The following is a 12808-nucleotide window of genomic DNA, read 5'->3' as shown; positions in this document are numbered from 1 at the left end:
GGTAAAGTGAAACAAGGGGTGAAATGGGAAAGAAAATAAGTAACGAGCCTGAAGCATAAGTAAAAAAACTGTCTGTGTGTGTGAGAGAGAGAGAGAGAGAGAGAGAGAGAGAGAGAGAGAGAGAGAGAGAGAGAGAGAGAGAGAGAGGCAGTTAAGACAAATGACCTGACCAAAGTAGGAGTGATGAAGAGCAGGTAAGGACTTGGGTTAGGTCAGGTCATTTTTTACCTGTGTGAAGAATGGGTTGGTTGTGGGTAAGAGGGAATGAGGTCAGGTGAGGTGAGGCTAGGTCATATTTTACTGATAATATTAACAGGTAGGAGGGCGTGGGTAAAGAAGTGAGGTGAGGTGTGCGTATGTGCATCAAAACATTACTCGTGTGTGTGTGTGTGTGTGTGTGTGTGTGCAGATGGCCTACGTTCTGATGCTCTCCTTTAAATACAATATATGCCACTTCCCAAAAGTAAGTGAAATGTGGCAAGTTGTGACCGCAGAGTATGACAGAAAGAATCCATGTTTGTGTTCTTTCCTTCAGTATTACTCTCTACCTCTTACTTAACCACACACACACACACACACACACACACACACACACACACACAGTTATATCGCCCTTTCCATCTCCCTCCTTTTCTGCTTTTCTCTCTCTCTCTCTCTCTCTCTCTCCCATATATATACCACACTCTTTCCGGCCAAATTCCCCGCTCTATCCTTTTCTCCCCATTTTTTCTCCCTGTTACCCAGAATTTCCCCAACTGCCCTTCTCGCCAAATCCCCGTTCATCCGTCTCTCCCTCTATTTTTCTCTCTTTCCCTCCTCGTTTTCCCTCGCTTATCGTTCAATTTCTCTCTCTTTTTCCTTCGTCCTTCCCCGTTTATTCATCTCCATTTTTTTTTTTTTTTCATTCAAACTTTTATATTACCCTAATCTTTTTGTTTTTCTTCCCCACTGCTTATTTCTTATTATTTTTTTCTCTCTATCTTCTGTACAGTTTTCGTGGTTCTCTCTCTCTCTCTCTCTCTCTCGCTCTCTCTCCCACTTGCATCGCTTCTTTCTTTTTACTTTCCTTCCATCTTGATTCTTTCACTAATTTCTTCTCCATTCCATACTCCTTACACAATTCGTAGGGAAAATAACACAAAAAATACACAAAAATAACATGAAAATAACAAAAATAACACGAATATAACATGAAAATAACATAATAAAACGAAATTAACAGGAAAATAATAACACAAAATAACATGAAAATTAAACGAAAATTACACAAAAATAAAACGAAAATAACAGGAAAATATCACGACAATAACATGAAAAAAATAACATTAAAATAACATTAAAATAACACGAAAATGAAACGGAAATATCACAAAAATAACAAGAATGACGCGAAAATAAAAATAGAGATAATAACAAAAACAGCATGAAAACAATAACACGAAAATAACAGGGAAAAACTAAATAACACGAAAGTAACAAAGATAACACGAAAATAACGTGAAAATAACATGAAAACACGAATATAAGACGAAAATAAAAAAAAAATAAAAAAATAACACAAAATTGAAAGTAACACGAAAATAACAAAGATGGTTTGTCAAATTAAGATGTTTTAAAGTCAATTTAAGATGTTTTTACGTCTGTTTAGGGGACAGTGTTGCTCCGTCTCTCGCTGCTAAGGAAAAAGTCAAACAGTCCCCAGGCTCCCAAACTCTGAAGGTAGTTTGGAAAAGTCAATATAATGAGAGTGTGCAGAAAAAGGGGACGAGAAAAACTTTGCTTCCTTGACGTAAATTTTTCTACCTGCCTATCTATCTGTGTCCACTTATCTATTGGTCTGTCTGTCTGTCTCTGCATCTTTGTTTGTCTGATCTGTCTGTCTGTTCTAATTGTCTGTCTGTCTCTCTGTATCAGCCTTTGTTATATATTCTAACTCATGCAAATTCCTAGTGGTCATAAATTCTGACCATATGTTTCACCTAGGGCACTAATTCCATCATCATCATTATCATCATCACAATCACCACCACTACCACCACCACTACTTCCATCATTATCACCACTACTTACATCATCACAACCACCACCACCACCACTATCATCATCACCATCATCCTAACCCTCTTTCCCTCCTAAAAAGACTTAGCAAAAACCGACTGATAAATGTAAACTAGTAATAATTTCACCTGAGCATAAATATCAAGAAAACATGCATCCCAAGGTGAACATAAAATTCAACCTGGGCATAAATTCCACACAGGGCATTAATCCGAATCAAGGAAAATTCTAGGCAGGCCATAAATTCCAATGAGATAAAATTCCAGACAAGGCATAAACTCTAACCACATAAAATTCCAGATATCCCAAATTCCAGACAGGTCAAATTCCAGACAGGTCAAAAACTCCAACCAGGTCAAATTCCAGACAGGACATAGTTAATTCCAGCACAATGCCACAGGGGAACGAAGGAAGCACAGACCCACACGAGCCAATGTTGACAGAATCGGCAAATACCAGTTAATTCCCAGGCTGATCAATTATTCGTGACGGGAGGCGCTGACTGGCTGTGTGGGTGTGACGTAGAGAGTGACGCAGGCCTTGACCTTATACTCTGCTCCACTCCACTCCACCTGACTGCTGTTTATGTTGCTCCACTCAGCCTCATGCCACTTTGTTCGGTGCCATTCCACACCCACTCCACTCTGCTTTACTCTGCTCCACTCCTCTGCCCTCCACTCTATTCAGTTTTACTCGCTTCTATTCCAGTCTTCATTGCCCCACTCCACTCCACCTAGTCTGTTGCTGCTTCTCGCCTCCACAACCCATCGTCACACGGGTTTGTATTCTGATCGGTTAAGGAAGCTCCCTAACACCTCTTCCTTAGCGATTTATTTTTTGGATATGGGGGTTTAATATCCTTTTGTACGTTACGAATGCACACCACCACACTTCATCTCCACACCATCACACCTCACACCACCACACTCCACCGTCACATCTCCCATCTAACCAATACCCCTCTACACATCACCCCTAATAATAATAATAATAATAATGATAATAATAATAATAATGTTCACTCTCACATCCCACCCTACTGTTAACGGGATGAATAAACAAGAGACAGAATACAGAACAGCGTAAAAGGAAGACCAACAGCAGGACCGAAAAGACGCCTAATCGTAAAATAAGATCATGGCAAAAGACAAGTATAAAAGGGAACAGAAACGTACATATTTGCCATTAATTCCGGATCATATCGAAGGGAAGAAAATATTTTGATCGAGAAAACAGAAAAATGAGGATGAGAGAGAGAAAAAAAAAGAAAAAAATAATATCATGACACTTGGGAAATATTGTTAAAAAGAAAATATCCAAAAATCTGCCAATTCATGATAAAAACAAAGAAAACAGAAACTGGGTAAAATCAACAGAACGATGAACTGAGGAAAAACAAGAAAATCTATATATCTATTGCCAGATGCCACACTCCCGTAAGGGGTGGCCATTTGACTCTGAGCTGGTTGTTTTACGGGAAGGGGCACTAACCCTCCACCAACCCACTTGCTGACACGTAGGGAGCACGTATGGTTTGGTTATATGGTTACCACCCAGCGTTGTAAATGGTTTCTTGGCTTACAGGAAACCATAATCGTGAAAAATATAGTAAAGAAATAGGAAAAGCATAAATAAAGGGCTTTAACACATGAATAAATAAAAGGCACAATACAAAACAAGATAAGACCGAAATTATGGAAAAACAAATATGAGGAAGACAATCTGAAGGAAAATAAAAATAAGCTTAAAAGTTCATGGAAAAAGGAAAATAGGGGAAAATACTTGAAATATCTGCCATCCAGGACGAAGAGAGACGAGGCAGAATATAAAACAAGCCGAGAGAGAGAGAGAGAGAGAGAGAGAGAGAGAGAGAGAGAGAGAAAAGAAAGAATTGTGAAAAAGAATAAGACCAAAATACCGGAAGAAAAAAAACAACAAGAAATATATCCTTTACTCCAAGATCAAAGGACTGGAGACAAGAAGAGAGAGAGAGAGAGAGAGAGAGAGAGAGAGAGAGAGAGAGAGAGAGAGAGAGAGAGAGAATACAGATACTATAATGACTAAAACAAACAAAACATTAATATTTACACCATTATGCAAACTAAAAAAAAACATGAGAATAAACGTAAATAAACAAACGAAAACAAGGATGTACTGAGAAGGAGGCAAACCGTCAGCCGGCGTTTGGAGTTTTATTTATTTATTTATTTATTTTTGACTCTGCAGTGACCCTGACCTCTGACCCACTTGAAACTAATTTGGATTTCATTAAGAGCTACTTTCCTACGATAAAAAAAAAAGAAAAAAAAAAAAAAGGTGTCTGGGGTAAATTAATCAAAAACTAACCCCCCCCTCTCTCTCTCTCTCTCTCTCTCTCTCTCTCACACACACACACACACACACACACACACACACACACACAACGACAAACAACCCGACGTGACCAAAAACAGTACTTGCCCACCACACAACCCGTAACAAAAACATGACAAAAACACCAAAAAAAAAAAAAAAAAAAAACAGCATAAATAAAAAAAAAAAAATATATATATAACTATTCCCCACTCCCATTTCCCTTCTCCCCTCCCAATTACAGGCATATAGCATGGACGAATCACGACTTTCCATTCCCCTGCATGCCCATAACTCCCACTCCCTGCCCAGCCTCTCATTCCACTGCTCCCTAATAACTGCATCGACTGAGCCATAAATCAGGTCAGTTTATGCCAGCCCCTCAGGTCACCCCTGTATTGACCTTACGGCATCACAGGTCAAACGGAGAGGCATGGAGAGCTGGACCTGCATCAGTGACCTGTATTTTTGTATCTGTCTACTTGTACTGCCCAGATTTGACCACTCCCCATGCTGGTGATGTACGAAAGCTGGATGGGGTGTCTGTTTGCTGTGAGAGTAGTGCAAGTTAAAAGTATTGTACAACAGTAAACGACTACAGACGAGAAACGAAAAAAAAAAAAAATATAACAACAAAGGCAAAGAAAAAAATACTCTGTAAAATAAATGAAAGTAAAAACACAAGAAAATTACAGTAAGGAAAAAAAAAACAGAACAGGGAACAAAATCAACACGAAAAAATGAAAACGGCAAAAATAACAAAAAACATAAGCTCAACAAATGAACGACGCGAAAAACGAAAAAAAAAAAACACACACCTAAGAACAATACATAAATCCCTCCCCCAGAATAACACCAAACACGACCCCAACTCCCGCCATCACTTACCGGGGTCAGTGAGGTCAATGGCGGCAATCTCGTCGTCTTCGTGGGCGTCAGGTGCTGCCGGGTGGGTCTGGCCCTTCACCTCCTTCCGCACCTTCAGGCCACGGAACCCCGCCTGGATCTTGGTGGCTGCCTTCTGCACCTCAGGGTCGTTCAGGTCAATGTCTGCAACCAGTGACACCAAGTTAGTTCTGGTTTGGCTTTGATTTCCGTTCTTTATGCTGTCGATACGATGGTGAGGACTCTCAAACGTACGGACGTATCTATCCATCTATTTATCTACGAAATATTGCACACATACTAGAAAAATAAAAGGAATGAAAGGAAATTGTTTCATAAAGTTCATAATCTACATTTCCACATAAATCATGACTCGGCACTGTTGCACACAAGACCGCCCTTTAGACAGGAACACTGTTTTGCAGGGCGGCTACTTCTGCAGCGAAATCATCTAAACGGCTCCACCATAAACTCTCTGCTCAAACACTTCCTCGAATACTCAGTTATTCCCGAGAAACAACCGTAAAATTATCAGAATAAATTACATACACACCTTTCTTGACAGTTTTGTTCTGTTAAATTTTTGTTCCTACTCAACACTTCAGTCAGTATTACAGCCACCGATTTCTATCCAGACTTCAACACTGACTAACACACAGTAACAAATCACAACAGAACACTTAGGACTCGTCATGGTTTAGTTAAGGGAACCAAGTGTTACCTGGTCACGTGAAATTTTGGGATCTAACTTGTCATGGCTGAGAGGTTGAGCAGGTAACTGCAACAAATGATCCGTCCACTCCCATAGCCTACATGCAACAAACTTTTAATATCCTAAACAACGGCGTCACATAATAAACTGTACTGTTAAATTCCCCTTCTAATAACTGGGTAATTTTAGAAACGGGGCAGAACATCAGGGGGAGGGACAGGCGCTGGTGGAGGCGACACTGGCTGGCAGGAAGAGATGCAGGGAATGTCTTGAAGGTTTACATCTCCAAGACACTCCCTCCTTTTCCTGCCAACCAGCGTCGTCCTCACCACCGTCTGTCCTTTCTCTTTCCCCTTCCTCTGTCAGGTCTCTTCCCCTCACCATGTCTGTCCTCTACACGTTCCTTTTCTCTTTCTCCTCACCATGTTCGTCCCCTCCCCCTCCGGTTCACCACTCCATGTTCGTTCTCATCCCCGCACCAAGTCTGTCTGTTCCCCTTCCTTTTCCCATTCCACTTTCCCTTTTTCTTCCCTTCGCGCCGAATTAACAATCACAGTTTCAGCAGGTACCCAACAGACGTCACCGGCCGTTTTGAATACTACTGTGAGTTTGTCCTCTAGTGTATTTTATTTCATTTAACGTCAGACGGTGTAATTCAGCCGAGAGTGAGAATATGAACACTACAATGTTAGCACGAGCACTAGACTGTTAATACAAGCACTACACTGTTAATACGCGCACTACACTGTTAATACGCGCACTACACTGTTAATACGCGCACTACACTGTTAATACGAGCACTACATTGTTAACACGAGCACTAGATCGTTCATACCAGCACCACACTGTTAATTCTGTCAACATACTAGGGGTCACCTCCAGTACTCTATTCCAGTTTACCTCCGACCACTTTCTAAGCTGAGTGAGTCACGGGTGTAGGGGTGTGTTAAGAAATCTGCCATGTTTTTTGTTACGTCTAAACATCACTTGCTTTGTCACTTTATTATCAGGTATAAGTCGACGATCCGATGAATAATAATAGTGAAGCAAGTCTACAATTTCCCCCCTTTTTTTTTTATTATATTTATTTATTTGGTTTTGAATTCCCAAAACTGATGACTGAAAGATCTTTGAAAAATTTGTTCGTGGTCTTAGGGCTTTAACTCTACCATTTTTTTAAACCTTTTTTCCTGCTATTTACAAACGATTATAGTTAGGTAAGAGAGGACCCAATCTGAAGGGGTTAATGCAGGCAATATCGAAGACCTACAGTAAAAAAAAATAATCTTTCTGTCACTGAATAAAACTGTCTGATAAAAGCTAGATTATACTAAGAAAAAAATAATTCACAGGAAGGAAGGGGTTAAGAAGAAGGAGGAAAGTAGGGAAAAGGAGGTGTGATCAGAAGTAAGGAAGCAATATTACAATGTTTCTCTCTCTCTCTCTCTCTCTCTCTCTCATGTCCCTGTTCCCTCCCTCTGATGCATTTATTTTGGCTCTCCTTCCCCTCTCTTACACACAAACAGGAAGGAGTGTGTGTGTGTGTGTGTGTGTGTGTGTGTGTGTGTGTGTGTGTGTGTGTGTGTGTGTGTGTGTGTGTGTGTGTGTGTGTGTGTGTGTGTGTGTGTGTGTGTGTGTGTGTGTAACAAGACTAAGGAAAGGTCAGTCATTGTGTAGCATGAAAGAGTAAAGGTCTATTTGTTACCCTCCTTCGTACCAGGACATCTTTTCAATTTCATACTTTAAGAGATTGTATTCAGCAAAGGAGACATCTATCGTAGTAAAGAAGACACCCATCACAGTAAACAAGACACCTATCGTAGTAAAGATGACACCTATCGTAGACCAGGAGAAATCTATCGTAGTAAAGGTGACTCGTATGGAAGTAAAAGACACCTATCGTAGTAAAAGGAGGCATCTATCGTAGTAAAGGAGGCACCTGTCGCAGTAAGGGAGGCACCTGTCGTAGTAAAGGAGACACCTATCGTAGTAAAGGGATTAGGATAGCCTTCTCATCAATTAAGGAATCTTCCTAACACCTCTTTCTATGCGATTTATTTTGCGTATTATACCTTACTGTCAGCGTTTTTGTTGTTTAAAGCATTCTAATATCATACTCTGCATAAGTTAAGTACAAAATTATATCAACCAGCCGGATCCAAAAATAAATCGCTGGGGAAGAGATGCTGAGGATACGGGCCTTCGAGTCTGTCTCCTTTTGTCCTTTCATTATTTACTCTTTCCACACTAACTTGGCCTAAAATCGCCATCTCTCTATTTGTAACAAGATATTGGCACTAGATTATAATGCTAGTCACGAAGAAGTGCTATGGAAAGGATGATGAGCAGAAGTACTGTCTATTCCTCTTTTATAGTTGCTTTTTTTAATGCAAGGAAGAAGGAACCAAAGGCCTCGGAGAGACTGCTGATGGTGAAGTGGTTTGGGGATAGTGATAAGAGATAGAGAAGAGGAAGAAGACAGGGAGTGGCAAGAACGAGATGGTAAAGATAAGGATAAAGGAGGGATAAAAAATAATTGAGATGAAATAAACACGAAATTATAGACATATAAACAGACGATGACAGGTACGCAGGTAAACATAAAGATTAGAAATGAGAAAGATAAGAGGGAGAAACGGATGATGACTAAAAAATGAATAAAAAAATGACGATGAGAGAGAGAGAGAGAGAGAGAGAGAGAGAGAGAGAGAGAGAGAGAGAGAGAGAGAGAGAGAGAGAGTCGGTGTATACAATCAGAGAAACTAATTGCATTGCCTCACCTCGGGGTCAGTTTGTGTACCCAGAAAAGGGCAGGTGGGGTGTGAGTGCGAAGGGTGTGGCAGGGTGTGGGTGCGTGTGGGAGGGTGTGGTAGGGTGTGGGAGCGTGTGGTAGGGTGTGGGTGCCTGTGGGAGGGTGTGGTAGGGTGTGGGAGCGTGTGGCAGGGTGTGGGTGGGAGTAGGAGAAACTTGCAGGATGTGGGAGGGTATGGGAAGGTGTGGGAGGATGTGGGAAAAAGTGGGTGGGTGAAGGAGGGAATGGGTGGATACGTGATGGTGTGAGAGACTGTGGGTGGCTATGAGAGGATGTGAGTGGAAACAGGAGGGTGTGGTGGCGTGAGGGAGGGTGTGGGTGGATGTGGGCGTGTGTGGGTGGGTGTGAGTGGATATGGGTGGGTGTGGAAGAGTGAGAGGACAATTGGTAAAAACGAAGGAGAGACGTGGACGCAGTAAACAACAACGAGGTAGGCAAGAGGAAGTGGGAAGCAGGGTGAGGGTGAGGATCAAAAGCCAGTGGACAACAGAGGAAGGAGGTGAGGGTGTGGGAGGTGGGAGGGAGGGTGTGGAAGAGGTATGGAAGGCTGTGGGAGGGAGGTGGTGGAGGAGACGGTGGAGAGACAGACGGTGAATTTAGAAAGGACGCAGGAAGAGAAGTGGAAAGGAAAATAATGAGAAGGTGATGATAAAGGGGTGACTGATCCAAGGAGGGAAGAGAGGAAAGGAGGAAGGAGAGGGAAGAGGGCAAGAGAATGCGGAAGAAAGGAAGACGAAGGAAGAATGGAAGATGTGGGAAAAGAAAGAACGATAAGAGGGGAAAATACAAGGGGAGAGGGATGAAGGGTAATGGATGGGGGAAGTATGGAAGAAGAGGGGGAAGAAAAGAGAAGGACAGGGAAGAAACAAGGGTATGATTGGAATCCGGAGAAGTGGGAAGTGCAGTGGAGGGAGGTGTGAAGGTGTGCAAAGGAGGTGGAGAGGTGAGAGATTATTGTGGGAAGAAGTGGAAGAGATGCAGGAAAGGAAGGGAGGCAGAAAGGTGCGCCTCAGAGGTGGGAGGATGTGAAAGGCAGATAATTAAGGCGAGAGAGGCAGGAAGATGGAAGAGAGTGTGGGAGTGTGTGTGTGGGGGGTCTGGTGAAGGACTGTGGGAGGGAAAGCTAGAACGATGTATGGTGGAAACAGGAGAGTGGGTGATGGAGGTGGAGGGGTGTGGATGGGTCTGGGGGGGATGTGGGAGGTATGGAGGTGGAGTGAGGTAGGTCAGTAGATGATGTCAGTGAGGTAAGATAGGTGGGCATAGTGGACAGGACAGTGAGGCAGAAGGGTGAGTGAAAGAGGTAGGAAAACATGCAGATGAGGTGGGAGGAAAGTAGGAGGAATGCAGGTGGGAGTGAGGTAGGCAGGTGAGTGGAGGAGGCAGAAAAGCAGGAAAGAGGTGGGGTAAAAGCAGGAGGAACGTGGAAGGGAGAGAGTGAGGTAGGAAGGTGAGTGAAGGGTAGGAAAACAAGCAAAAGAGACAGGAGGAAAGTAGGAGGAATGTGGGAGGAAGGGAAGGAGGCAGGTGAGGTGAGGAAGGCGTGTTGTCACCTGGGGGTCTTGAGTCTGAAGCTGAGGGAGGGAAGAAAAGTTAGCAGACACCAAAAGTTTAGTTCGGTCCCACATCTTTCCAAGTCAGCTTTACCTCCTACGATTTACTCACTCAAATAAAAAAAATGAAAGAAAGAGTAAAAAAGAAGATACGATAGTGAGAACAAGAAATAAAAGCAAGAAACGAGAAAAAGAAAAGGAGACAAAGAAAAAATTGCAAACAGAGAAACACACGAAAAAAAAAGATAAAAAAGGGATAAAATGGGAGCGGAAAAAGGAATAAAGAGGTGACGAAAAAAAGTGGAAATAAAAAAAATATAATCTGAAAGTGAGGGAGGAAGGGAGGTAAGGAGAGAGAAAGGGAGGGAAGGAGGGAGGGAGGGGAAAGGAAAGTTACTCGACACCAAATGTTCTGGTCAGTAATAAGTCTTTCCATCTATGTCACTTTACTATGATAAAACTTACCGACTCTTCTCGCAAAAAAAAGAAAAAAAGAAAAAAATACAAGTAAAGGGAGGGAAATAAAAATTAGGAAGGAACAATGAAGGAAGTCAACAAAAGACAGCAGGAAGTAAAAAAAAAACAAAAAAGAAAACAAAGAAAAAGAAACGTGAAAAATGTGAAAAATAAAAGAAAAAATGTATAATAAAAGAATCATCTTTACCGCCTTCAGTGAGAGAGAGAGAGAGAGAGAGAGAGAGAGAGAGAGAGAGAGAGAGAGGAAAGTGAACAAAAATGCCAAGAGAACAGCAACTGGAAAAGAATGAACCGTCACAAAAAAAATAAGATTAAAAAAAAAACACGGAATCGCCAACCAAGAAAACAAAAAAAAACAACACAATTACCAGTGAAAAGGACAGAGGAACACAGCTGGGGATAAAGAAAAAAGAAAGAAAAAGAACTCAGCTGTTATGAATACACAAAGAAAAATAATGTGCTTGCCAAAAGGGAAAAAATTGAGTAAGAAAAATATCATATACAAAAAAGTTAACTGACGAGAAAAAGAAAAAAGAGTAAACCTGCCAAAAACAAGAAAATACGTAAACAGGAAAATGAAAAAATAAAGTAGAGGAATCAAGCGCGCGCACTCGGACGCACGCACACACACACACACACACACACACACACACACACACACACACACACACACAAACAAAATATGCAACTGAAAAGTCTGTGCCGTAGCATATTTTTCGATGCATACTAGACGACTGTTGCTCTTGTCCCTCCAGGCTAGTCACTTTATCCCCCTCCCATTCTCTCTCTCTCTCTCTCTCTCTCTCTCTCTCTCTCTCTCTCTCTTTCTCTCTCCAACCCAACATAGGAACAGATAAACGTATTTCAATGCCTACTAACGAGATTCTGCCTTTGCCTGGGCCTCCGGCACTCACCTATGGACGGAGGACACAGGTGGGAAGCAAATATGGATTGGCTGGGCAGACTGTCGTACTTCAAGTGGCTTTACAGACTTCGTATTGTGATAGGAAGGGACGACCATCATCCACTCACTTGATGTAGTGCTGCCTACTTCTTCTCAGGTGATCCTACACTGAGTGACAAGCCTAATGATTTCCTGTAACCCAGGAAACCATTTTCAACAAGGTGATGTGGAGCATACAATGGTGCCCCTGTTAACTGGGTAGAGAGACAATTACGGCGTCCATCCAGGAACCAAACGTCCACACTCTTCTTCGCTTGGCGAGGAGCTGTCCACCCAAAGGGAACATTAGTTCATTGCACAGGACAGCTCGCAGAGGCGATTCCCTGCCTGCGGCTGATAGGACTGCTCGGTCAGACAGACCGGGGATGTTCTACGACTATAGATTTCGCAACATGTCTTCATTTGCGAATCATTCTGCACACTGCACTTCAGTTCCTCTTGCAAGTTACTGATGCAAACTATGTCGTTAGTATTTCGATCTACCATTCATTCCGTTTCGACTCATTAGCAGCGTACGAGCCCTTTTGCTAGTCTGCTCAATCCCAACATTTAAGGCAGGGGTGATCGGCCTCACTCACCCCGGAGAGGCATTACGTGAGCAATAAACTCCAGCCACACATCAGATAAATGGCCTTACGAGCTCCATCCGTCTGAAGCGCCTCCACCCACTAAACCAACAGGTGTCTATGCTGATATATGAAATATAAAAATAGCATATATGAGAATGCAAAGGTGTTAATATGCAAAATCAGTAAAATAGGAAGAGACAATACGAAACGTCCTTTGCCACTTTAAATACTGCCCAGTGTTCCAAGTAGAATGGATAGTTTGGATACGTGGAGATGAATGAAATCGTTAGGCTGCAGTAGGAATTAAGTATAAAAGGACGTCATCGTACTGAAAGGATTACGTTTGAACATGGGAGGAACGGTTAGGTGAGGTTAGGTGACGCGAGGTAAGATGGAGCGAGCTGAGCTGAGCCGAGATGCGTTAAG

The 12808-nt window shown here is 42.2% G+C and overlaps 1 protein-coding gene across 1 annotated transcript in view; it reads right to left on the bottom strand.

Annotated features, from left to right (window-relative positions):
• The window catches only part of LOC145403540 (uncharacterized), a 313635-nt gene that overhangs the window by 57395 nt on the left and 243432 nt on the right, over positions 1 to 12808 (bottom strand). Inside the window, exon 2 of the mRNA XM_080275212.1 lies at positions 5299 to 5460. Coding sequence (XP_080131338.1) covers positions 5299 to 5460 — 162 coding nt within the window. The remainder of the gene's footprint in view (positions 1 to 5298; positions 5461 to 12808) is intronic.

The sequence above is a fragment of the Coenobita brevimanus genome, chromosome 61 (genome assembly GCF_032717465.1).
Source record: "Coenobita brevimanus isolate Jiangsu-jjx chromosome 61, ASM3271746v2, whole genome shotgun sequence".
In the NCBI taxonomy this organism is placed as follows: Eukaryota; Metazoa; Arthropoda; class Malacostraca; order Decapoda; family Coenobitidae; genus Coenobita; species Coenobita brevimanus.
The sequence above is the reverse complement of the archived record's forward strand: the minus strand, read 5'-3'. Positions and strand labels throughout refer to the sequence as shown.